The sequence below is a fragment of the Scyliorhinus torazame genome, chromosome 11 (genome assembly GCF_047496885.1).
Source record: "Scyliorhinus torazame isolate Kashiwa2021f chromosome 11, sScyTor2.1, whole genome shotgun sequence".
Classification (NCBI taxonomy): Eukaryota; Metazoa; Chordata; class Chondrichthyes; order Carcharhiniformes; family Scyliorhinidae; genus Scyliorhinus; species Scyliorhinus torazame.
In genome coordinates this window covers 191,962,680-191,989,611 of record NC_092717.1, presented here as the reverse complement: position 1 = coordinate 191,989,611, position 26,932 = coordinate 191,962,680, and the positions used below count along the sequence as shown (strand labels likewise).

At 41.5% G+C, this 26,932-nt stretch overlaps 1 protein-coding gene across 2 annotated transcripts in view; it reads left to right on the top strand.

Annotated features, from left to right (window-relative positions):
• Nucleotides 1-26,932, top strand: part of LOC140385744 (serine/threonine-protein kinase OSR1-like) — a 265,075-nt gene that overhangs the window by 122,087 nt on the left and 116,056 nt on the right. For both annotated transcript variants that reach the window (XM_072468206.1, XM_072468207.1), the window contains exon 5: nt 13,191-13,246. In XM_072468206.1, coding sequence (XP_072324307.1) covers nt 13,191-13,246 — 56 coding nt within the window. The remainder of the gene's footprint in view (nt 1-13,190; nt 13,247-26,932) is intronic.

Genomic DNA, 26,932 nt, shown 5'->3' with positions numbered 1-26,932 from the left:
GTCCAAATGCAGCAAGACCTGGACAATATCCAGGCTTGGGCTGACGAGTAGCAAGTTATAACTGCATCACACAAGTGACAGGCAATAGCCATCTCCGACAAGAGAGGATCTAACCACCTCCCCATGACATTCAAAGGCATTACCATCGCTGAATCCCCAACAATCAACATCCTGGAGGTTACCATTTATGAAAAATGTAAACTGGACTAGCCATATTAATACTGTGGCTACCAGGGCAGGTCAAAGGCTAGGGATCCTACAGCAAGTAACTCACCACCTGACCACCACTCCAAAGCCTGTCCATAAGACAGTGGAGCAGAATTAGGCCACTCGGCCCATCGAGTCTGCTCCGCCATTCAGTCATAGCTGATATTTTCTCATCCCCATTCTCCTGCCGTCTCCCCATAACCCCTGATCCCCATATTAATCAAGAACCTATCTATCTCTGTCTTAAAGACACTGTGATTTGGCCTCCACAGCCGTCTGCGGCAAAGAGTTCAATCATCTACAAGTGATAAGTCAGGAGTGTAATGGAATACTCTCTCTCCACTTGACTAGATGAGTGCAGCTCCAACAACACTCAAGAAGCTCGACACCATCCAGGACAAAGAGGCCCGTTTGATTGCTTCCCCTGCCACAAATATTCAAACCTTCCAGCACTGACAACAGTAGCAGCCGTGTACAATCTACAAGATGCACTGCAATAACTCACCAAGGTTCCTTCAACAGCACCTTCCAAACCACGACCACTGCCACCTAGAAGGACAAAAGCAGCAGATTCCTGGGAACCCTACCACCTGGCGGTTCCCCTTCAAGTCATCACCATCGGTACCTGGAAATATATATATATATATATATATATATATATATTTGGCCATGCTAAATTGCCCTTGGTGTCCAAAAAGGTTGGGTTGGGTTACAGGGATAGTGTGGAGGTGTGGCCTTGGGTAGGATGCTCTTTCCAAGGGCTGATGCAGAAGGACCGAATGGCCTCCTGCACTGTAAATTCTATATCACCATTCCTTCACTGTCGCAGGGGCAATATCCTGGAACTCTCTCCCTAACAGCACTGGGAATACCTATACTTTGGGGACTGCAGCGGTTCATCTGAAAGGCAACTAGGGATGAGCAATAAATGCTGGCCTAACCAGCGATGCCCACATCCCGTAAATGATTTTTTTAAAAATTAAAAACATGGAGACCAAAACTGTACATAAAAATCAAGTGTGAGGGTGTACTTGTTCGATGTGCTGTGGTAGTTTGGGTTTGGACAGGGGTTTGTGGATTAGGTCTGATTGTTGTATAAGGAGCCGGTGGCAAGTGTCCAACTGAACCTAGTGAGTTTGGGGTACATTGGGCTACACCGTGGGACGAGATAGGGATGCCTGCTCTCCCTGTTGCTTTTCGCTGTGGCGATAGAACCATTGGTAATGACATTCAGGGCCTCGAGGGATTGGAGACAGATTGAAGGAGGGGTGTTGAGCATAGGGTTTCGATGTACGCGAATGATCTGTTACTTGTATATCTCGGACCCATTGGATTGCATTGGGGGGATTTGGGGGGCAATTTGCCCGGTTTTCGGGATATAAATTGAACACTGGAAAGAGTGAGGTGTTCCCAATCAATGCTAGGGGGCAAGAAAGGAGGTATGGGGAGTTACTGTTCAGGCTGTGGGGGATGAGCTTTGGATACCTTTGTGTTCGGGTGGCGTGGAGCTGGGCCCAGCTGCATAGGTTGAACTTGGCACGATTGATAGAGGGGCTGCGGGCAGATTTTTAAGAGGCGGGAAGCTTTGCCATTGTTGCTGGCGGGGCGGGTGCAGGCAGTGAAAATGACGATGCTGCCTAGGTTTCTGTTAGTGTTTCAGAACCTCCATATCTTTGTCTCGAAGTTGTTTTTCAGGAAAGTCAGTGGGTTGATCTTGGGGTTGGGTGGGCGGGGAAGGACCCATGGGTGCTCTTGGGGTCAGAGGGTAAGACGTTGTGGGCGCCTATTTGTGATAACCATAGGTTTGTGCTCGCGACAGGTGGGAATTGAGTACTTCAGGGACTTGTTTATAGGGGACAAATTTGCGGGGCTGGAGGCGTTTGAGGAATTGTATAACTTGCCCAAGCGGAATGGGTTCAGGTACCAGCAGATTCGGGATTTGATGAGGAGAGAGGAGCCATCCTTCCCATGGTTGCCGTCCCTGATGCTACAAGATAAGCTACTGTCGGAGGTTGAAATAGGGGAGGGGAAGATGTCGGATATTTACAAGAAACTGATGGAGAGGGAGGGCACCGTGGTTGAGGAGGTTCATTGCAAATGGGAGGAGGAGCTAGGAGAAGAGTTGGGGGCTGGGGCATGTGCTGAGGCCTTTGCGGAATGCGAATGGGTCCTCAACATATCAGAGGTTAAGCCTCATCCAGTTTAAAGTGGTGCATAGGGTCCGCATGACAGTGGCGAGGATGAGCAGGTTTTTTGACGGGGTTAAAAATCGGTGTGACCAGTGTGGAATATGTCCACATATTCTGGGCGTGTCCAAGATTGAGGGGGACCTGGCAGGGATTCTTGGATGTTATGTCCGAGGTTCTGGGTGTGCGGGTGGCTCCAATTCCGGAAGTGACGATGTTTGGTGCGTCTGAGGACCCGGGAGTACAGAGCAGGGTAGAAAGGCCGATGTATAGGCCTTTGCCTCCCTGATAGCCCGGAGACAGATTTTGTTGCGTTGGCAGGACTCTGAGCCGGCGAAGGCAGGAGTGTGGGTGAGCGAATTCCTGTGGTTGGAGAAGATCAAGTTCGCTCTGGGGGGGTTGGTAGAAGGGTTCGCCTGGAGGTGGAAACCATTCATTGATTTCTTCAAGGAAGAGTGAGAGATCACCTAAAGAGGGTGGTGGTGTGGATGAATCTGACACAGATTTGAAGTTACTATCACATCAGCCATAATACTTATTTGTATGTTCATCTAAATCTTATTAACATGAATTGCCATTTTTGTTGATTTGTGAATTAGTAAGTCCGATACGTTTGCTTCTCCACTTCATTTAAATCCCTACTCCCCAAGTAAAAGTATTGAAATATTTGTGAGAGTGCTTCTGCTTTCTCTTCCCAATGTGTTATTTCCATAGAATCCTTACAGTGCAAAAGAAGGCCATTTGGCCCATTGAGTCTGCACTGAACTTCCAAAAAAGCACTCAACCTAGGCCTGGACCCCGTCCTATCCCTGTAACCCCGAGCATTCATCATGGCCAATCCACCTAACCTGTATGTCTTTGGACTGTCGTTTTGCATGGGCTTGTATCCTTGTCCATCACCTTGGTTACTCTAACCCATTCTGACTTTTTTTTTTTTTTGTTCATGTCAGTGGAATATTTTACTATTTTGAGTTTGTTTCATGATAATTTAATTTCATAGCTCCTCTTTGTTCTTTTTGATTTTTTGTCTAATCTCTTTGTATTCTCCTTTGTCATGTTCTGCCCAGTCTCCATCTAGTTGGAATATGCCTCTTTCCATAACCTTGATTTTTGTTTTTCCTGATGCTGATATTCATTGTGGTGTTTCATTAATATTCTGTTCTTGTTCTTTTAAATGATTTTCCTGGACACACTTTTTTGAACACTAATTAAAATGTTTTCCATTCTGTTCTGCGTAATTGTTTGCCAATTTTGTTTTGCCAAGTTCTGTTCACAGCCCTTTGAATAGATTATCTCCAATTTAGTATCTAGTCTTTGTTATGGTTCACCATTTTTGGCCTTTCTAAAGTTTCCTAAAGTCTAAGATTTGAATTCCCTCCCTTCCCCTCCACCTTCTTGTCTTTCAAGATACTACTTAAAACCTACATCTTGGATCAAGCTTTTGGACATCTGATAGCCTTTTGCTTCTGCGACTAGGTTGTTTTTCACACCCCTTGTGAAGCGTTGGGAATGTTTCAACGTTAAAGGTTCGAAGTGTGATTTGACTTTCGCAGCCTCTGTGGTCGAGATTTCCAGAGGTTCACCACTCTCTGAATGAATTTCCCCTCATCTTAGTCCTAAATGGCGTACTCCGTATCCTGAGAATGTGACCCCTCGTTCTAGACCCTCCAACAAGAGGAATCTAGATCCCTGCATCCAGTCGGTCCAGCCCTTTTACAATCTTATTCATTTCAAGTCATTCCTGCTCATTCTTCTGAGTTCTAATGAATACAGGACCAGTCGACCCAACCTCTCCTCATATGACAATCCTCCCATCCCAGGAATCAGCCTTGTCCCCACATTCCCTCTATGATAAGTACATATTTTCTTATACACTGAGACCAAAACTCCAGGTGTGGTCTCAGCAAGTCCCTGTACAGCTGCAGTCAGACATCCCTGCTCTTGCACTCTTGAGTCCTCTTGCAAGGAAGGCCAACATATCATTTGCCTTCTTAACTGCTTGCTAAACCTGCATTATTGCTTTCGGGCACTGGTGTGCTAGGACACTCGGGTTCCTCTGTACATCAGCATTTCCCAATCTCACCATTTAAATACTACTCTGCCATTCTGTTTCTGTGTCCAAAGAGGATAATGTCACATTTCTCCACATTGTACTGCATCTGCCATCTATTTGCCCAGTCACTCAACTTGTCAAAATTACCTTGAAGCTTTGTAACATTGTGATGAATGTAGGAATTTCAGATGTATTATATTATAGGTATTTGCTGCTGTAAGGGTTGAAGGCCTGGGTTAGTGTACGTGTGTGACTGCTGCAATCATGTTTTAGAAGAAATCCTGGTTTGAAAGGAAAGTATATTTTGGGAGCTGGGTGCAATTAAACTGTTGTAAAAGGTTTACGATAATGTAATTTTGTTTTTTATTTTTCCCTGTGGAGTTGATTAGATTTCAGCTTGGTAAGATTACTGGGTGGAGCTGGGTTATCAATCATTTTCCAGGGAAAGCAGGTCAGTGGAATTCAGTCGATCAGTTTTCTCTCTGCAGTTCAGTTAAAAGATATGTCTGCAGACAGAAGAGCAGTGTGGTTGGAAAGATGAGCAAACCAGCTGAAACAGTTTCTGAAGAAATACAGCCAGAGTTTCTGCATGGTTCTGACAGGAGTCAGATCTTTTCTTTAAAACAGTGTCAAGCGATCTCTGTAAAGCAAGTATTCCTGAATGCCAGTGGATTGAGAGCTGAGATGGATTTTTCCCTTGTTGTTTAAGTGGGAATAAAGATTGCAGTTCAGGGTTTTGTATTCACTGTATTGAATAGTATTGTTAAAGTAGCAACTGTAAGCTATTTTCTCATGTGATGCTAAAAACATTTTAATACTGTGTTAGTAATAAAAGTTTGTTTTAATCTACCATATCCCTATTTTTTGTGTAATAACTCCTGGAGTGAGGTACTTTCCGCACAGTCTTAACAAAATTAAAACAAAATATTGGGGTTTCTGTCCAGTATCCTAGCCACTGTTGAGGTCTGGTCTGTGATCGTAATAACATCCTCATCATCATTCATTCATCTTCCCACCCAAGTTTTGTGTCATCAGCTAATTTGCAAATATTACTTTTGGTTCTCTCATCCAAATCATTGATGTATATTGTGACTAGCTGGAACCTGAGCACTGATCCCTGCGCGACCCCACTTCACTGCCTGCCACTTCAAAAAGTATCCTTTTATTCCACCTTTGTTTAAATCTGCTAACTAATTTTCAATCCATGCCATATAGCTTTCATTTTTTGTCCTAACCACTTATGTGGAATTTTATCAAAAGCTTTCTGAGAATCCAAATATACCACTTCCAATGGTTCACCTTTATCTATTCTACTAGTTACATACTCAAAAACTCCAATTGGGCTTAGATACTGGGTAAGAAAGAAATCCAATACAGGTCGGAACTTCATGCCCTTTCCCCTTTATCTCCTTCTGGCCAGCAATTTAAGAATGGTTGAAATCACTCATGATTATTCTATTTTTTAACACTTTCCTAATTTGTTTGCATTTTTTTCTCCACTTCTCACTCAATTACCCCCATCCATGAAATAGATCCTTTTTATTATCTTCTGTCTTATCTGATTGCGGCATATTTTTCTATTACCATAGATTATCCCTCAGTCTATAGCTATACCACCTCCCCTTTTGCCTTGTATTAACTTGTCTAAATATGTTAAACCCTGCGCTGTTCAATTTCTAGTCCCAATTTATTCTGTAGCATATCTCTGTGATTCAGCCCTAGTAAATCTGATTCCTCAACAGAGTTGCCTCCAGTTTCCCACTTTGTTACAGACGTTTCCCCTTATTTTTAATTAGCATTTTAATTACCCATTGGCAAGCATGAAATCGTGATTGGGGGAATTGGCTGCTGGGTTCAAAAAGTATTGAGGTGGCTTCATGGGAGTCATGAGGATGAGTAGGAGCAATTGCAGAGTTTGAGAGTTAAAGATCTGAATTAGTGTGTAAGGAAAGGTTGAGACAGAGCATATCATGCCTGATATATAATTGGCTTGGTTTAGAATTTTTATTTGAAATTAAATGTGGCATTTTAAGAAATGAAGTTCAACTAAATTGCATTACATAAAGTTGCAAATATCAGTGCATAAATAAAATGGAGAAACATCTGAATTTCCACTACCTACAAGAAGGAATGAGGTAAAATCCGAAGTTAACTTTGTCTGAATATAAGCAGCGAAATACTTGCACGACAGAGCTAGCTTTGTGAGAGTTATGCAGATGTTCAAAGGAACAAATGGAAATAATTGTGTTATACAATGTCACAATTGTCAGGCACAAATAACGCCTCGTTGTAACTGAGCATAATCAAAACGATGGTACGATATCATTGACAGCGCTGCTTTTATTTATCCATTTCCCAAAATCCAGTTAATTTTGATTTATTCGGGGCTAAATTCTGGGAATTAAATTACACAAATATTTATTATAATTGTGGTATTTGACACAGTAATTGTCACCAAATGCTTGTTGTCAGGAGTGAATTAGTCAAATTTATTGTAAGTGAGTTTGTGCAATACTTGATTCCAATGTTTTGTGTTTTTAAAGGAGGTTTGCAATCAACCTTTCAGTGATGAGCAAGCAGCACAAATGTCTCGCCAGCCAGTGGCTCTGAGCTTCTAGACTAGTTGATTAAGAGCACAGAGTTCTTTCTGTAATAAAATAAGTGATCACTGTATGTGAATGTGTTAATGGCTATTGAGAAAAACAAACAAGTTTCCACTTGGAGATTTCAGTGAGATGGGTGTGCCTGTTGCTTACTGCAGAGTGTATGTCAACTTGTGTGCTCCTCTCTTAGATGGAACAGCAATTACACTCTGCTCTGTGTTTGTGGCTGCAATGTGCTCTCGTCTCATGGTTTGCATTTCACATTATTTTGTGTGGATTCCCTAGAAATTCTCTCGACCCCATTTTGGGAATCACTAGTTTAAAATGTCCAGGGGGCTTGAAACTTTGACTTCATAAAATAAGTTGGCACTTTTCCTTTTTGTTTAAAAAAAACAGACCCTAGGGGTACTTGGGGCAAGAATTCCAAACTCTTCGTCTTGCATTGCTTCTTGACATATAGCTCTGCCTGCCTATGATTAGTGAGTTCTGTTTTGCACATCTGATCCATTACATTCAGAACAATGCTAATGTGCACATCCAAGCAAATTAATTAGCATTGGATCTGATGATTTAATTTGATGCTGTGGATTGCCATTACAGTGAACAGCCAAACTGTATGCAATAATTGTCAAATTAAGTTACATAAGGCTGCTGCCAAGTTGTGCAATGGCACGTTTACTGCCAAGATTCTGCGGTGTTAAAAACTCAACTGTTTGTTAACTATAGAATTCAGTTGCATATAACTATGTTTGGCCTGTTACTCTCTAGACCAGCAGTAGGTCTAATCCCACATTGTTCCCATGTCCCTTTAACACTCTTTCCTTCAAGCACCTAACTAACCTGATCAGAAATTGGTTTATGATTCATTAACTAATGAATCCATTAAGGAAGTAGTGGAAAGACATTTTGAGAATCCTAATGCACTCAGAAACAGTCAACATTGCTTTATGAAAGGGAAATCTTACTTGACAAATTTATTAGAACTCAAACAGTCAGGGTGTTTGAAGGGGAACCAGTAGATGTAGTTTGATTTGATTAGCAAAAGGCATTTGATAAGGTCCAACTTTAAAGATTATGGCACAAGATATGAGCTCAGGATTTTGGAGTAATTGTAGCGCACAATGACTTACACAAGACAAGAAGTGATGAAGTCTATCGAGGCTTTATTAAGCAAGACTTGTTCCCCAGCAGCTCAGTTACAGAATGAGGCTGCGGGGAGAACTCGAGCTCTTATACTCCGCCTTCAGGGCGGAGCCAGAAGTCGGCAGATCCAACCAGGACCCGGGACCTGTCAGCCAATAGGCTCTCGGCTTCACAGGTACCATATTACCCCTAATACATACCACCACAGTAATATATTATTATGAATAGAGGATTTGCCGTTGAACAAGAAATCGTGTTGGGGTAAATTACTAATTTTCAGGTTGGCAAACTTAACTAATGGAGTGCCAAAAAGATCCGTGCTGGGACCTTAACTGTATTATCTATATTCAATGAGTTGGTTGAAGGAACTGAGCACATTGTAATCAAATTTGCTGAACTGATGGAAAGCTGTTCAGCCTTGCTCACCTGAGATCCAAGACAAAGGCCTGCCAAGCCTTCAGCATAGAACAACTTTGATCCTGCACTAACATTCCATACTGAGGAACATATTGGCAAATGGACACACTCTCTTATCCCAGTAAAAGTTTGATTTGACCATTAACATCAGGAAAACAAACCTCATGGCCCAGGATGTTGTCATACTGCCATATATCAGCATTGATAATAAGACGCTGGAAGTTGTTGATGACTTTAAATATCTATGCTCTGCATAAACCAGAAATCTGACACTGAAATCAACATACAAAAGCTACAGCTGGGCAAGCTGAGTAAGGGCGGCATGGGAGCAGCGTGGTTAGCACTGTTGCTTCACGGCGGCAGGATCCCGAGTTCGATTCCTGCTTGGGTCATTGTCTGTGTGGAGTCCGCATGTTCTCCCCGTGTCTGTGTGGGTTTTCTCCGCATGCTCCGGTTTCCTTCCACAAGTCCCGAAAGACGTGCTTGTTTGGTGAATTGGACATTCTGAATTCTCCCTTTAATGCACCCGAACAGGTGCTGGAATGTGGCAACTAGGGTATTTTCACAGTAACTTCATTGCAGTGTTAATGTAAGCCTACTTGTGACAGTAATAAAGATTATTATTATTCAGAGTTGTTGAACAATAGTAACCTGATGAGAACACAGAAATGTGAATTGAGAAAACCTGTGTCCTCCATGCACTTCTGTACAGTGATGAGGTCTAGACCACAAAGGATGAACAGTTTCTATCCTTGATGTCTCAGACATGTCCTGCCATGAAAAACTGCCGACTCGGCTGTCCTGGAACATGCTCATTCCATCAGCATATAACCATTGCTAAACCAACAAGGTTCTCGGTGGCCTGACCACGTTCATCAGATGGAAGACGGCCATATACCCAAAGACCATCTATATGATGAATTGGCCACTGTCATGATCTTCTGGCAATTCATACCTTCTCTCCAAGGACACATGAAAGAGAGATATGAAGATGGCGGACGTTGACACTGGCAGGGCGACGGTTGCTGACGGCTGCAACTTCTGGAGGCCAACTGTTTAGAAGGTCATTGGTAGGTCCGAGCAGAAACAAAGTTCAGCTGGCAAAGAAGAGGATTCTGAGAAAATAAAAATTTGTGCACCTTTTCAGCCCACTGCCTCTGACTAGAGAGAGACGAGGGAAATGTTTGCATTCAGAAGAACCTGGTGTATTTGTACATAATCACAAAGTAAATATGCAGATATAAGAAGTCATTAGGAGGCAAGTGGAATGTTGGCCTTTATTTCAAGGAGGATAGAACATAACAGCAGGGGAGTCTTGCTTCAACTGTGCAAGGCATTGGTGAGACCACATCTAGGGTACTGTGTGCCGTTTTGGTTTCCTTCAGGAGGGCTGTACTTGCATTGGAAGCAATTAGAGAAGGTTCACTGCTGGTTCCTGCAGTGAGAGAGGTGATCTGATTGAAATGTGGACAATTTGAGGCGCATTGACAGGGTAGATACTGAGGATGTTTCCCTTCGTGGGTGAATCTGGCACCAAGGCTCACAATTCAAAAATAACAGTCTCCACTTAAGACAAATGAAAAAGAGTTTCTTCTCTGAGGGTCATTAGTCTAAGATATTTGATCTGCAAGGGGTCTAGCCGGAAAGTGGAGTTAAGGCCACAATCCAATGAGCCATGATTTTTATTAAATGATGGAGCAGGCTCAAGGGGCCGAACTGTCTACTCCAATTTCTTATGCTATTGTCTTATAACTAGTGGTAAGTTGTCCCCAACCCTTCATATAAAAGAAAATATCCTCCACTTTCTGGTCCAGAACATGTAATCTTCTATGCATGGCCTGTTTTGTATTCCTCATAGTCTGTTGACATTTATTATGTCCCATTCTTTCATACTCACCCCATATTCTCCTCTGTTCCAACAAAGATGACTCCAATTTTCTCAGTATTTTATCTTTCCTCATCCCAGGGAACATCATCACATTGAATTTGAGTTGTACCCTCTTGCCTAGGAATGTTTATAATATTGAGCCCAAAACTACTTAACTGTGGTCTTAAATATTATATATTAATATTACATGATGTATTCTTGAGGCAAGGCATAATTAACCAAACTTATTCTCATCCCAAGAGCTTACTTGTTATATTACAAGTTATGTGTAGAGTTCAAAACTTATTTTATTTTTCGTTGTGAAACCTTAGTGAAGGGTACGGGCCCTAGATGATTGGCACCAAGTTGAAAAAGAGTAGGAGAAAGGATTTTTTTTTTAAATCATTTACGGGATGTGGGTGTCACTGGTTAGGCCAGCATTTATTGCCCATCGCTAGTTGCCCTTCAGAAGGTGGTGGTGAGTTGCCTTCTTGAACTACTGTAATCCCTGAGATGTTTTTGTAGCAGTTGAATACAACCGAGTGACTTGCTAGGCCATTTCAGGCGGCATTTAAGAGTCAACCACCTTGCTGTGGGTCTGGAGTCACATGTAGGCCTGACCAGGTAAGGAAAGCAGGCATTCGTGAACCAGATGGGTTTTTACGATAGTCAACAATGATTTCTTGGTCATCATGAGACTTTTAATTCCAGATATATTATTGAGTTTTAACTTGCACCACATGCTATTGTGGGATTCGAACGCTGGTCCACAGATCATTACCCTGGGTCTCTGGATTACTAGTCCAGCGACAATACTACAATGCCACAGCCTCTCCCACAATGCCACAGCCTCTCCCACAATGCCACAGCCTCTCCCACAATGCCACAGCCTCTCCCACAATGCCACAGCCTCTCCCACAATGCCACAGCCTCTCCCACAATGCCACAGCCTCTCCCACAATGCCACAGCCTCTCCCACAATGCCACAGCCTCTCCCACAATGCCACAGCCTCTCCCACAATGCCACAGCCTCTCCCACAATGCCACAGCCTCTCCCACAATGCCACAGCCTCTCCCACAATGCCACCACCTCTCCCACAATGCCACCACCTCTCCATGGTTAATTTAAAAAGTAATGATTTGATGCCACCAAGTCTTTTAGGTGATGGAGAGACTTTTGGGACTCCGTAAATGAGTCACTAATCACAGCATTTTCAGTGTCTTGCCTGTCCTAGTAGCCACAATATGGTTTTTCCACTAAAGCTTCGTCAATCACGATACCTCATCACTGCAGGAGTTCCTCGTGGCAGTGTCCTAAGCCCAACCATCTTCAGCTTCTTCATTAATGATCTCCCTTCCATCATAAGGTCAGAAATGGGGATGTTTGTGGATGACTGCACCATTCGCGACACCTCCGATAATGAAGCAGTCCATGTCCAAATACAGCAAGACTTGGACAATATCCAGGCTTAGGCTGACAAATGGCATGTTGGGTTGCATTTGCACCACACAAGTGCCAGGCAATGACCATCTCCTACAAGAGATTATCTAACCACTGCCACTTGACATTCAATGGCATTACCATTGCTGAATCCTCCACAATCAACCTTCTGGTGGTTACCATTGATCAGAAACTGAACTGGACTAGCCATGTTAATATGGTGGCCACCAGGGGAGGTCAAAGGCTAGTAATCCTACGAAGAGTAACTCACTTCCTGGCCACCAAAACCTGTCCACCATCTACAAGGCACAAGTCAGAAATATAATGGAATTCTTTCCACTTACCTGGATGAGTGCAGCTCCAACAACACTAAGGAAGCTCAACACCATCCAAGACAAAATGGCCCGCTTGATTGCTCCCCCTTCCACAAACATTCAAACCCTCTACGACCGACGAACAGTGGCAGCTGTGTGTACATCTACAAGATGCACTGCAATAACTCACCAAAGTTCTTTAGACAGCACCTTCCAAACCCTCGACCACTACCATCTAGAAGGACAGGAGCAGCAGATACCTGGGAACCTCACCACCTGGAGGTTCCCCTCCAAGTTACTCACCACCCTGACTTGGAAAGATATCGCCGTTCTTTCACTGTCACTGGCTCCGGGTTAGCAGTGAACCTTCTCTAATTGCTTCCTAACAGCTCCGTGTGTGTACCTACACCTCAAAGATTGCAGCAGCTCAAGAAGGCAACTCACCAGCACCTTCTGAAGAGCAACTAGGGGTGAGCATTAAATGCTGGCCTAACCAGCGACGCTCACATCAGTAAATACATTTTTTAAAAACTCATAAGGAATCCAAAATGGTAATATCATTGAATGTCATGCAGAAGTGGTTCGAGACTCTGTGTATCTGCTTCAAATTCAGCACAGTATTGAAGTTTTTAGCTCCTTCACTGTGCAAACGATTGGGGAGACTTTAAAGGTGACGGCGACAAACTAATTTGTTATTATGCGTTCCTTTCAGTTAATATTTCTATAAAGAGAATAATGTGCATGAGTTAATGTGATATTTATCTTGGAAGTATCTATTAATTATAAATTGCTGGAATCAGTCAGTTATTGTGGGAAAGAAGGCCATTCAGTCACTTCGTTGGAGCCACTATTTTTAAGATCCCTCCTTAATACTGGAATTTTCCATAACAGTTGGCATTGTGGAGGACTTTGGTCCCTTTTGATTCCTGCACAGCTGAATTCCTTTATTTATCTTGCAGAGACTTGAAGGCAGGAAACATTCTTCTTGGCGAGGAAGGCTCAGTACAAATTGCAGGTAATTACTAGTCAATGAAAGAAATCATTTTCAGTGCATTAAGTAGCTAAAGTGGTGAAATGACTGCTGCGGATGATGTAAAATTAAAAAGCAAAGAGACGTGTGACCTTGGATTTTAACTGATTGGTTTTCATTTGGTGCAAATTTAAGTGCACATATGCATGCATCGACTCTCACAGGAAAACATTAAACATATCACACAGAAAGCAATGTGTACATGTACATTCCTGCAGACAGGAGCATGCGCTCTCAACAAAGACACATACCCACCCAATTCTCTCACAAAGTTGGAAGCTTGCTCCAAGCATGTGCACATACTACTTAATCCAGACAGACATATAAAAAAAAACTACTGGTGATTGAAATTCACTCAATTCCAAGCACCGGTGGCAGTGTGAAACACTGTTTAACCAATTGTAGTATGCTCCCTCAACTCTGCCCCAATAACAAATTCAACCTCGTACCAGCCTCCACGAACCAGCCTCCACGAACAGGCGCTGGAATTTGGCGACTAGGGGCTTTTCACAGTAACTTCATTTGAAGCCTACTTGTGACATAAGCGATTTTCATTTCATTTCAACCTCAAATTTAGAGGGCTCCTTCCAACTTTCACTTATTTTCTATTTCCAACAGCTTATTGTCTCTGAATTGCATTAGTGTGAAATAAAAAATATGCGATTTTTCCAGCAGTAGCAGTGAGATTGTGCTGAATAGCTGAAAATTGGTAGATAACATTTTAAAAGTTAATGCACTGAATTTTGTTGAATGAGTGTTTGCAATTTTTATTCTTTTCAAAACTCCACTGATGAACTGAAATGCTATGGGCTGTGTATGGTATATGGGAAGTGCTGACTGACTTTGTTCTTCCCAGTCTCATTACGTTCTTGTGAAGAGGAACGATAAATAGCAATGTTTATTTTGTAATTTTGTACTAATCACAGTGATAATGATGTCATGGCAGGTTTAGGCGTTGTGAGTAGAAATTGAGTCCAGATGAAAGAACCAAATGAAGAGTTGGAATAAGTAACCATGGTTAACAAAGAAGATTACAGTACCGAAACAGGCCCTTAAGCCTGTGCCGGTCATGATCCTAATCTTGGCCAAGTGGAGTGCATTTTTTAATATCAAAATAAAACTGATGGGAATGCATGGCGCCTTCTTCAGCATAGTTCTCAAGAATTACATTGAAATACAAACCTGCGTTTGCCCTTTCAGATGCTGACTGATCTGATCTGTTTCATTCTCTTGTATTATCCATTTTCATTCCAGGGTTTCTGTTCTTTCTCTGGTACAATGTGACTTTTTCTTCAACTTCAGGGACTGTACTTTTCCCAACTACCAACCCCATGCCACCCTCTGCCCGCCCCACCCCCTTCAACCTTTGAGCCAGTTCAATCAGCACCTAATGTCCCTGTTTGGGAACACCGAGTAACAGTTGCAGAGGGAGCCATATTGGGAGAATGAGTGGTGCCATGATCCTCTGGGTGGGTGAGAGGTTCCACTCTATTTCTAGTCCGAACCAAAGATTTACATGGGAGGACAGAAGAGAGATGCCCTAAGCTGTTAAAATCACTCTCTTAGATGTTGGCTTCAAAGCAGCACTGGCCAGCAAAGCCGACTGTGGCTAGAAATGATGTGCGATTAGAGAGTTGGAAGTAATCCTTTTAAAGCACAGGCTAGAATAATGTGTAAATTGGATCCCTGTTGACTTATCATCAGTCAAGACTTTTAAGATGATCGACTAAAGAGAAGATGATGTGGCTCGTATTCTAGAAATTGCTGGCCAGTGCTGTTTTGAAACTGACAGCTAAGAAACTGAGTGGAACCTCTCGCCCACCTACTCAGAGGATCATGGCACCACTCGTTCTCCCAACACTGCTCCCTCTAGAAATTCATACAGGCTAAAGTTGCCTTCATCCGAACCTATTTTGTGGATTCCTTCAAAAAACACCTGAATGAGTGGATGATTAAGACTGGGAATGCAGATTGTAACAGATAAGACGACGTATTGTGTGAGCAAAATGGCTGCTGTACGTTCAGATCTTTGCATTTGCTGTCTTACTCTCGATGCATCCTTGAGTCTGATTTGCGCATTTTGATTGTTGTCATTTGTCTTTATCCAGAACTTTTTGGGAGAGTTTTCATTGTTGCAGAATGTTTGTAATTATTTGCCCAAATAAAGTTTCCTCATATGAAGTATAATAGCTGCAGTTGAATGTTTAAAAGGGGTTTTTCTAGCAGAACCCCATGATTTGACAAGAAGCCAACATTTAAATTCCATTTCCCAGTTGCATGCAGTGTTGGGACAGAGATTCACTTGCACCCATTCATTAAATTGTATTAAATTCAGGCTCAACATTTTAAATCTGTGTGACCCGTGTAATGACACTGTACTGCTGTTGTAATTAAGAGAACTGATGCAACAGTCCAAAGTAAAATTCCTCTTCCCTCATTTATGGTTGGTGTCCATTGTAGCTCTACTGTAAAGTTTTTTTTTTTTTTTTTTTGGAATGTCCTCCTTTATTTTTTATGTATTTTAAAGATGTCAAAAATGTGGTAAATTGTTTCCTATTTCAAATGTAAACTCACCTATTGGTTGGGTATTTGTAGTATTTCTTATTTCTTCTGTTTTCCAATATTCAGGTGGGGCACTCACTGAAAAGGACATGTTTATGAGTGTATATTTGTTTGATTTGTTGGTACCTAATGTTAACTGAGAAGTGGTAAATTGATGTATTTCTATGATTAAATTAGATCAAAATATAATATTCATATACAGTAATCATAATTTAAACTTTTCATAATGGCCCAAACAGATTGCTCACCGCCTTCAAAGAACTATCTAACATCACTGTAGAAGCAAAACCAATTTTACCCATCACTGGTCTGCCACTTGTATTATTTATGAACATAGTGCAGTACTGTCATTCACTTTATTAAAAAAATGTTCCTAGTTCTATATAAAGAACTGTACTGACACTCAGCTGTGATTTCATACAATTTAATTAAATGTCTGTGCTCACAGTGCAGCTCCACTTATCACATACCATTGCAACAGATCGTGTAAATGTGAGACTACTAGTGAGATAGAATGGTAACTTTGCCAGTGTGTGTTATAGTAACAAGAAAAAAAAATCAATAATTTTTGATCGCATTTCCTTTCCTTCACTTTCCTCAGAGGAATACGGGAATATAAAATGCCATTATTGTACAATACTAGAACTAACATGGTGAAAAATTGCATATGCTAGAAGCATGATAAAAAAGATGAAAATAATGGTATTAAATGCATTAGTTATGTACTAAAGGAGGGGCTGGTTTAGCACAGGGCTAAATCGCTGGCTTTGAAAGCAGACTTAAGGCAGGCCAGCCGCACGGTTCAATTCCCGTACCAGCTTCCCCGAACAGGCGCCGGAATATGGCGACGAGGGGCTTTTCACAGTAACTTCATTTGAAGTCTACTTGTGACTATAAGCGATTTTCATTTCATTTTCATTTCAAAGGAAGACTTCAATTTTAAGCACATCCCATCATCAGATTTAGTGGTGGGCCACATCTGCATTATCGTCATCAGCTGTCCCTTAATTCAAGGATGGCATCTAGTCATGAGTTTCTGCCATGGGTCTTCATGTAACTAAACAAACCAAGAGCATGGAGAGGAAAATCCAGTCCTTGGACATGCGGAATGTGGCGGATCAGAGCATGGTGGACCAAGCGGGTTCACAACACGAATGCCGACCCACCCACCGACAGAGCAATGGATGGAGCTCCTATCAACAGAGCTCCAAAAGCACAGGGACTCTATTAAGGAGGAGCTCATGGTGGCCATGAGGTCAGCCGTAGAGATCGAGGTCGCTTTGGCCCCCTTCAAATAGGCACCCGAGAGGACGGAGTGGAGACTAGAGACCCAGGAGGTGATGGTGTGGGACCTGGAGAGATCATCCACTGACCAGAGTGATTGAATCACCATGCTTGAGACAGAAGTTGCATGGGGAAGGTGGAGGATCCAGGGAACATGTCCTGTTACCAGAACTGAAGGATTGTCAGGCTACCTGAGGGCACAGCGGGCAGAAACCCGATTGTACATTGCACAGATGCCTGGAAAGCTGATTGGGGTGAGGGAGCTTCCTCAAGTCCCCAGAGAGGTTGACTGGGCGCACAGGTCACTACAGCAAAGGCCCAGCACAGGAGAACCACCACGGGCGATCATAGCAAAGCGCCTATAAATTCCAGGATAAAGAGCGAATCCTAAACAGGGTGAGAAGCATGCAGTCCTGTAGATGCGAGGGACATGTGATCCGCATCTATCAGGACATTGGGGTTGACCCAGGTCCACTCGCCTGCCCCATCCTTGTAACTCAACCTAGCCTTTGAGCACGAAGGGGCAATTTAGCACGGCCAATCTACCTCACCTGCACATTTTTGGACTGTGGAGGAAATTGGAGGAAACTCATGCACACATAGGGAGAATGTGCAAACTCCACACAGTCACCCAAGACTGGAATTGAACTCTGGTTCCTAGAGCTATGAGGCAACAGTGCTAAATAAAGTGCCACCATTGCTTGAGATTAGATCTTCCTCAGGATTTACGGTTCTTAAATGTTTGATGACTTGTTAGGCCACACTTGGAGTATAGTGTTCAATTCTGGTCGCCACACTACCAGAAGGATGTGGAGGCTTTAGAGCGGGTGCAGAAGAGATTTACCAGGATGTTTGCTGGTATGGAGGGAATTAGCTATGAGGAGAGGTTGAATAAACTCGGTTTGTTCTCACTGGAACAACGGAGGTTGAGGGGCAACCTGATCGATGTCTACAAAATTATGAGGGACATAGACAGGGTGAATAGTCAGAGGCTTTTTCCCAGGGTAGAGGGGTCAATTACTAGGGCGCATAGGTTTAAGTTTTTTCCTTACCATATCACATAGGGTGGTGGATATAATAATTCATTGTGTAAGGACTCCTTTAGGGGTGCGTCATTATCGTTGGGCTTATTTTCAAGTATTCTTATTGAACTAGTTTTTAACTAGTTAACCAAAGAAACATTCACCTGGTACAACCTTTTTTTTTCAAAATCAAAATCTTTCTTATTGCTTGTGTTTATATAATAACCAGCAAGTGCAGTATTAACACATCATATCCAATCTCATTCTTCCTTACTTTACTGCGCAACAGGCCACAATTACAAAGTAATTGTTCGAAGTTTGTTACCATTTTGTATCAATATGGCTCATTATTACACATATTTCACAAACAGTTTTTGTAACATATCCTAATATTTAATCACTACCTCTCTGAACCTCCCCACTGTCGAAATTGTCAAACTAATCTGGTTGCCATTACTGAATGAACAGAAACTTGTCTGACGCTGAGCCAGACGGTCCACAACCGTGTCATATTTGACCTCATGATGAGCTTCTGACCATATATATCCCATCACCAAGACCACCTATTTTCATTTCCTAAACATCACGCAACCTCACCCTGACACTTCCTTTCATGTATATGTTACCTTTAGACTTGACCTATTTGAGTGCATTTACCTTCTGTAAACTTGAGGTCTTCCAAAACTCTGCTGCCATGTCCTACCTTTCACTCAATCATCCTTTCATCTTCGTGCTCGCTGGCCTATATTGACATCTAAGTTAACCAATGCCTCAATTTTAAATTTTCCGAATAAAATATCTCCATGATCTTGCACTTTCCATGATCTTGCACTTTCCATGTCTGTAACCTCCTGCAGCTCTGTAACCCTCCAACTAGTCTACTCCAATTCAGACCTCTTCAACATCTGCAATTTTGATTGCGTTCCACCATAGGCAGCCATGTTTTCAGCTACCAAGGCCATAAGCTGTTCCCTCCTTAAGCCTCTCCACCTTTCTTCTTTTATCTCTGTGGTGCAGTGTCAGACTTTGCTTTATAACATCTGGGAAACACTTTAAGATGCTTAATTACATTTTGTTTCTCTAAATTTAGAGTGCCCTAGTATTTTTTTTCAAATTTAAGGGGCAATTTAGCATGGCCAATCCACCTAACCTGCATATCTTGGGTTGGGGGGGTGAAACCCACGCAGATACGGGGAGACTGTGCAAACTCCACCCAGACAGTGACCCGGGGTCAAGATCGAACCTGATCCTCATCGCCGTAGGCCGCAGTGCTAACCATTGCACCACCATGCTGTCCATTTAATTACATTATACTATATAAATAAGTTATTGCAAAGCCGCAAACTAGAATTAATTTGGAGGCCACTAGCTTTACTGAATGGCTGGGATAGAAAGCCAATTAAAAATTCTTTAATATGTTTGACCTAATCAGTTCAATTATGTTACACCCTAATATTTCAGTATTTAATGTGGTCAGAGAGGATATTTGTCACAACTGCAGGATAGAAAATGGAAGACAGTCATGAGGGGAACATAAATAAAAGGAGCATCCAAAAGCAAGATATATAAATGTTTTTTTTTAAAAAAGAATTGAACAGTAAACATAGATGAGGAAAGAAGATCAAAAGCAGAAGTACCATTTATGAATTTTAAAAGATTAGGCTCATATTGCACCAGTATGGAATAAAAGTATGAGTTGACAGATTGGTGAAGGCCATTATTCATTTTGTGTCTAAGGAAGGAATGACCCCAAAGCAACTGGTTATATTTTATTATGGTTGCTATTGGGGACAACCAAATTCAATTTAATAGAAGGACTCCACATTTCCCTCTGACAAAAAGGGTTGGCTAAGTTTTATTTGATCTAAAAGTAAATAGCATGCCAACTCTCTTCACTGCCACAGAGTGATTGAAAGAAACTAAATGCAGCAGTCTGTATATTAATAATTGATATCCTGAGTTCACCGATACAATGCTGGCACTATTTTATTGATGTGATCCCTTCTCAGTCAGACTAGAGTAATGATTTTAAATTTAGCATTCTGAACTGAGGATTTACAGACAGTTGTTTTGATCCTGTGAAAATACTTTTAAATTACAAAAGATCCTAATAGTCTTTGTGGACAGGAGTGCAGTTTGTATAATTGAGGCAGCAACAGCATGCTTGAGTGCCATTTTCTTGATTTTCCTGTCACAAATTTAATGACTGGGAAATCTAAACCTGTGCAAATTGGGAACGTTGATTTCTACTCTAATTCCGAAGCTTTCACCATTGAGGGAAAGAATGTTTTGAATCATAGTATCGCAGAATCTATCTCAGTAGGGTGTGTCATTGCAAGATTGGCATAGATTGCTCATCTACTGATTGATTGGCAATCGATAGCTAGTGGTGTCCCTCAGGGATCCGTGTTGGGCCCACAATTGTTCACAATTTACATAGATGATTTGGAGTTGGGGACCAAGTGCAATGTGTCCAGGTTTGCAGACGACACAAAGATGATTGGTAAAGCAAAAAGTGCAGAGGATACTGGAAGTCTGCAGAGGGATTTGGATAGGTTAAGTGAATGGGCTAGGGTCTGGCAGATGAGATACAATGTTGACAAATGTGAGGTTTCCATTTTGGTAGGAATAACAGCAAAAGGTATTATTATTTAAATGATAAAATATTAAAACATGCTGCTGTGCAGAGGGACCTTGGTGTGCTCGTGCATGAGTCACAAAAAGTTGGTTTACGGGTTCAACAGGTGATTAAGAAGGCAAATGGAGTTTTGCCCTTCATTGCTAGAGGGATGGAATTTAAGACTCGGGGGGTTATGCTGCAACTGTGTACGGTGTTGGTGAGGCCACACCTGGAGTATTGTGTTCAGTTTTGGTCTCCTTACCTGAGAAAGGATGTACTGGTTCTGGAGGGTGTGCAGAGCTGATTCACTCGGTTAACCCCAGAGCTGAGGAGGATGGATTACGAGGAGAGGTTGAGTCGACTGGGACTGTACTCATTGAAATTTAGAAGGGTGCAGGGGGGATCTTATAGAAACATATAAAATTATGAAGGGAATAGATATGATCGATGCGGGCAGGTTGTTTCCACTGGCATGTGAAAACAGAACTAGGGAGCATAGCCTCAAAATAAGGGGCAGTAGATCTAGGACTGATCTTAGGAGGAACTTCTTCACCTCAAAGGGTTGTGAATCTATGAAATTCCTTGCCCAGTGAAGCAGTTATGGCTCCTTCATTAAATGTTTTCAAGATGAAGATAGATAGTTTTTTTTGAGAATAAAGGGTTATGGTGTTCAGGCCGGAAAGTGGAGCTGAGTCCACAAAAGATCAGCCATGATCTCATTGAATGGCAGAGCAGACTCTAGGGGCCAGATTGCCTACTCCTGCTCCTAGTTCTTATGTTCTTATGTTATGTTCTTATTTCCCCGTTAAATGATGTGACCACATGGATACACCTTTTACAGTCTAATGGCTAATTATAATATTTAGTTACAAATGATAGGAGTTTGAATTAAGTTTGGGCCAAAGCAGAGAACAATGAAGTATCTATTACTGGAATGCCAAATCAGTTTGCACTTCACAACAGTTCTGCCATCACGATACATTTTTAATGTAAGCTTTTATAAACACCCAAAGAACAAAACAAAAAGAAGTACAGCAGAGGAACAGGCCCTTCGAACCTCCAAGCCCGAGTCGACCATTTTGCCAGTCTAACCCAAAACCTTCTACACTTCCGGGATCCGTATTCCCCTATTCCCATCCTCTTCGTGTATTTGTCAAGGCGCCCCTTAAAAATCAATATTGTACCTGCTTCCACCATCTGCTCCGAAAGCGAGTTCAAGGCATCAAATATTCATCAAATTCCTAACCAATATATATTTTCTGGTTTCTTGGTAGGTATCTTCTTGAACAACATTGCCAGGTCTTGTAGATTCCTTCTTTGTCAAATGGCAAGGTAGAATCACAGACTGAATATAGCACAGAGGGGGCCATTCGGCCCATTAAGCCTGCTTCCACCACCCGTTCAGGCTGTACGTTCCTGATCACAACTCAATATTTTTTAAGTTCACGTCTCCTTGGGTTCTTTGCAAGTCACCTTAAATTGGCATCTCTGCTTGTTGACCCTTCTGACACAGGAAATTTCTCCTTATTTGCTATCAGAACTGTTCTTTGTCAAATCCTCTCTAGAGAAAGATCTCCACGTAACTAGTCCTTCATTCCTGCTGCTATTCTAGTAAATCCCTTCTCCACCCTCTCCTAAACGACGACATGATCTTCAATATTGGTGCCGAAATTAAATACACTAAGTATAGTTTTATGAAGATTATTATAACTTCCTTCTGTATTACTTGACTTAATAGATAAAATCCAAGATTTTAATGCTTTTTAGCTCTCATAGCATGATGTGCGACTTTCAAAGATGTTTACACCAAAAATTGGGTCACTTTGTTCCTCACCCCTTTAATCATGAGAATACAACTTAAGAAATAGGAGTAGAAAACCACACAGCTTCTGAGAAACCACAAATGTGCCTACCGTAGTCTTGAATATATCCAATGACCCTCGGGCAGAGAATTGCAAATTTCATGACCCTTTGAATAAGGACATTTCTCTCCATCTCGGTCTTAAATGTTCTACCGCTTAGCCTGCGACTATGCCCCTGTGTTTTATATTCATCACCCAGCAGAAAAAGACTCTCTATGTTACCCTGTCCAGCCCTTTCAGCAGAACTGTGTGTATTTCAATCACTCCTCATTCTTCTAAACTCCAGAAAATATATGCCCAAATCTCACCATCGCAGGGACCAATCTAATGAATCATAACTGAACTGTCTACAATGCACATATCTTTCCTTAAATATGGAGACAAAATTGCACACAGCACAGTTTGTCCCCTCCATCATCCTGTACAATTGTAGCAACACTTGTTATTCTTGTACTCCAATCCCCTTACAATAAAAGCAAACAAGCTATTTGCCCTTCTAATTGCTAACTATATCTGCATGCTCAAGTACACTCCCTTTGAGCACCAGAATTTGCAAGTTTCATTTTACTTTTCTATTCTTATGACCAATGTGGATAACTTCACCCTTATCCTCCCGCAGTGGGGTGACAATATAAACCAGGAAATATTGGAAGCCTGTAAGAGAGGTACGACTAAAATCATGGGTGATTTTATTTTTGAGAAATATTTTTATATTTCAACACACTCACTTTTACACCAAAAGACGGACAGACACACACACACAAACCCCTTGAGTACTGCATATAGCTTTTAAAGAAATCTCCTTTTCATTTTTTTGTCTATCGGGGATCTCTGGCTTTGGATGCGCTTCATTTCCCCCTCATTGGGATGTGTTTACTCTGTATCTGAGCCACCTCCCCTTTGAATGCCTTCAATTGTTCATTTACTGTCTTGCTTACCAATTGTTGATTCCAGTGAACCTAAGCAAAATCCCTTTTTGGTTCTGTAAAATTGGCTTCTCTGTTTTAGCATTCTTATGTTTGATTGTTTTTTGTCCTTTGGTATATCTATTCTAAACTTCATATTATGATCACTGTTCCCTTCTATTGAAACATACTTCAACTTGACTCACTTCACTTCAGCTGACTAGATCCAGCACTGCCTTTCCATCGTTTGACTGGAAACAAAATTATAAGACTGTTTCCCTTGTACACTTTTCAGAAACTCTTCCCCTTCATTATTACCCTTTGCTATGTTACTGACCCAGTCTATATTGGGTTAATTCAAGTTTATCAACACAGCACTACAGCTCTTGCATCTTTCAATAATTTGCCTTGAAATTTGCTCTTCTATTGCCATGCCATTATTTGGTAGCTCATAGCATTCATTCCAGTAGTGTAAATAACTCCTCTGATCAACTTCTGACTGAATAGATTCTGTTTCTGACTCCGCAACCACACAATTCCTCTTCAGTGCTATGATAGTGTCTTTGATCATTACCTCCCCTACATTTTTTTCTCTCATCCCTAATTTCCATTGTAGCTGGTAATATCAAGTTCCCAGTCTTTCCCAATTTTAAGCCAGGTTTCTGTTGCAACTATACCATTGTCCCATTTGGTGGCTTGTGCTTCAGCTGAATAGCCTGATTTTTCACGGTACTTGCGTTTATACAAATCACACCCAAATCTGTTGACTGTCTCAAATTTCCCCTGTCGGAGCTCTCGTATTTGTTATTCTTTACGCTTGGTGCTATTTGTCTCTCCGGCCTTTGCATTTTGTTTCTCCTCTCTAATATTTAATCCTGGCACCCACCCCCCTGCCAGATTAGTTTTAAAGGAAGATCTTTTTGCTTCTAAAGTTTATATAATTCCTCTCTGATTGCACCATATCCACTAACCTCAGATTAACAGAAGAAATAAGGCAGGAAGTTCCGGTGTCTGAAATTTTAACGTGCTTGTACCATTCCTTTGGCTACTATTTTAGCGCAGGAGTTAACCTTTTCCAAATAAAAGGGTTACTACTTTATTTTAAATTCTGTGGACAGAGCAAGATAAGTTTCAACAGAACACATTAAATTGAATGCATTAAGATCTCAGGAAGCTACTTCAGACTGTCATTTCAGATCCAGAAAAATACTTGACCAAAAAGAAATAATTTTGAATACTTCATGTTGCACTTATCAGAAGCCGTGCATGTTGTGACTAATTTAAAATACCATGGTGACTGATATTGTACAATAAAAGCATTTGCAGCCTTGCTGAAACAAGTTGGGTCAGGAAGTATGTGTAATCTGACAGTCCAACTCAATGGCCTGTTTTAGCTCGCCTCCACTGACTGCGCTTTTAAGTAGAACTATATAAATTCAGTTAACAACAGTGTGCATTGTTAAAGGCATGTGTTTGGATGACTTCAAGTCCCCTCTTTTTCTTGTGCTTCTGGTAATCTTGGGTCCACAGATTTGACTTTCTTCATTAAGCATCTGCTGGGAGTTTGAATGGGAGAAAGAGAGAAAATAACCTAATTGTATTTAATCCAGTAGAATAACTTGATGACATTAGTCCATAGCATTAGTTTGTTGAATAGAGAAACGGTCTTGTAGGTGCCTTATAAATATAAAAACCTTTCTTAAGAGACGATCTACATGTAAATACAGGAAGTGTATTTTAATCATATTTTTGATTAATACGATAGGTATTTTCTGCCTTTAATGGTTCTTAGGATAGCTTTGAATGGTGCTCTCCTGTTGCTGTCTCATTTTAAAGGGAATGGTGCCTTTGGGATTGTCTAATTCTGAATGTATCTCTTTATGTTTACTGCTTTCCAGCATTTTATATTTAACTGACAGTACTCCTAATATAGAGAACTGCTGCCTCTGGAACAGAGCATTTTTCTGAGTGAAAAGCTATTATGCAAAGTGTCTGCCCCCCCCCCCCAGTGTTATAAGTTATAAAACATAATGAGAGACAAGTCTTAATCTTTGGTGCTTTCATTCTTTCATTCCTTTGTGTGGTCTCGCTTGATTATTAGCATGTGTAATATTTGGAAACGGTGGAGTAAAGTAGCAAGGACATAGTGGCAGGAGTTGGCCATTCAGCCCATTGAACCTGCTCTGCCGTTCAATATGATCATGACTGGATCCACTTCCATGCCTTGTCTCCCTATAATCTCATAGCCTTTTGCACATCGCTAATTAGAAATCAGTCAATATCTGCTTTAAATCTACTCAATGACTGCACCTCCACAGGCCTCTAGGGTCGGGAATTCCAAAGATTCACCAACTCGGAGTAAAAAAACTTCTCATCGATCCTCGATCCTAAGTGGCTTCCCCCTTATTTTGAAATTGTGTCCCCTGGTTCTAGACTCAATATATTAGTTGTACATACTCCATCCATCCCTTTAAGTATTTTGTAGGTTTCAATGGGACCGTCTCATTCTTTGAAACTCGAGAGAATATAAGCCCATTTCCCCACTTTCGCTCTCATCATAGGACAATGCTGTCATCCCTGGAAAAAGCCTGGTGAAACCTTATTTCACTCCTTCTATGGCAATAATACCCGTCATCAGGTAAGGGGACCCACAGTACACCAGGTGCAGTCTAACCAAGGTTCTACACAACTGACTCGAGACATTGCTACTCAAATCCTCTTGCGATAAAGGCTAACACCATTAACCTTCCACATTGCTTGCTGCACCTGCATGTTGATTTTCAGTGACGTGACGAGACCCAGGTCCCTTTGTACGTCGATACTTTCTAATCTCTTACCATTTAAGAAATACCCTTCAGATCTGTCCCTCCGACCAAAGTGGATAACCTCATGTTTTCCCACATTATTCTATATGCCATGTTCTTGCCGTCACTAAGTTTGGGATCCAAGTAGTGATCCTTGCGGTACCCCACTAATTGCAGTCCGCCATCGTGAAAGTGACCCAGTTATTCCAGCAGTTTTCTGCCTGTTAGCCCATCTTTAATCCATGCCAATATATTACCTCCTATCTCATTTGCTTTAATTTTGCTAACCAACCTTCAGTGGAGGAGTTTATCAAAAACCTTCTGAAAAGCCAAGTATACGAAGTTCACCAATTCTCCTTTTTTCAATTATGTTAGTAACGGCCTCAAAAGAATTCCCAGCAGGTTCGTCAAACATGTTTTCCCATTCATGTTGACTGCCCAATTAGATCATTACTATCCGAGTGTCTATTTGTCATATCTAGCTTTTTGTAACTTTTAGTAGTTGCAGGTATGACTCTTGTCCCACACATTTGAGGTATGGTGTGTTAAATGTGACCAAATGCACCAGGCAACTTTGGTAGTTCTCTGTAGATTGCTTTATTGGCCTATGTA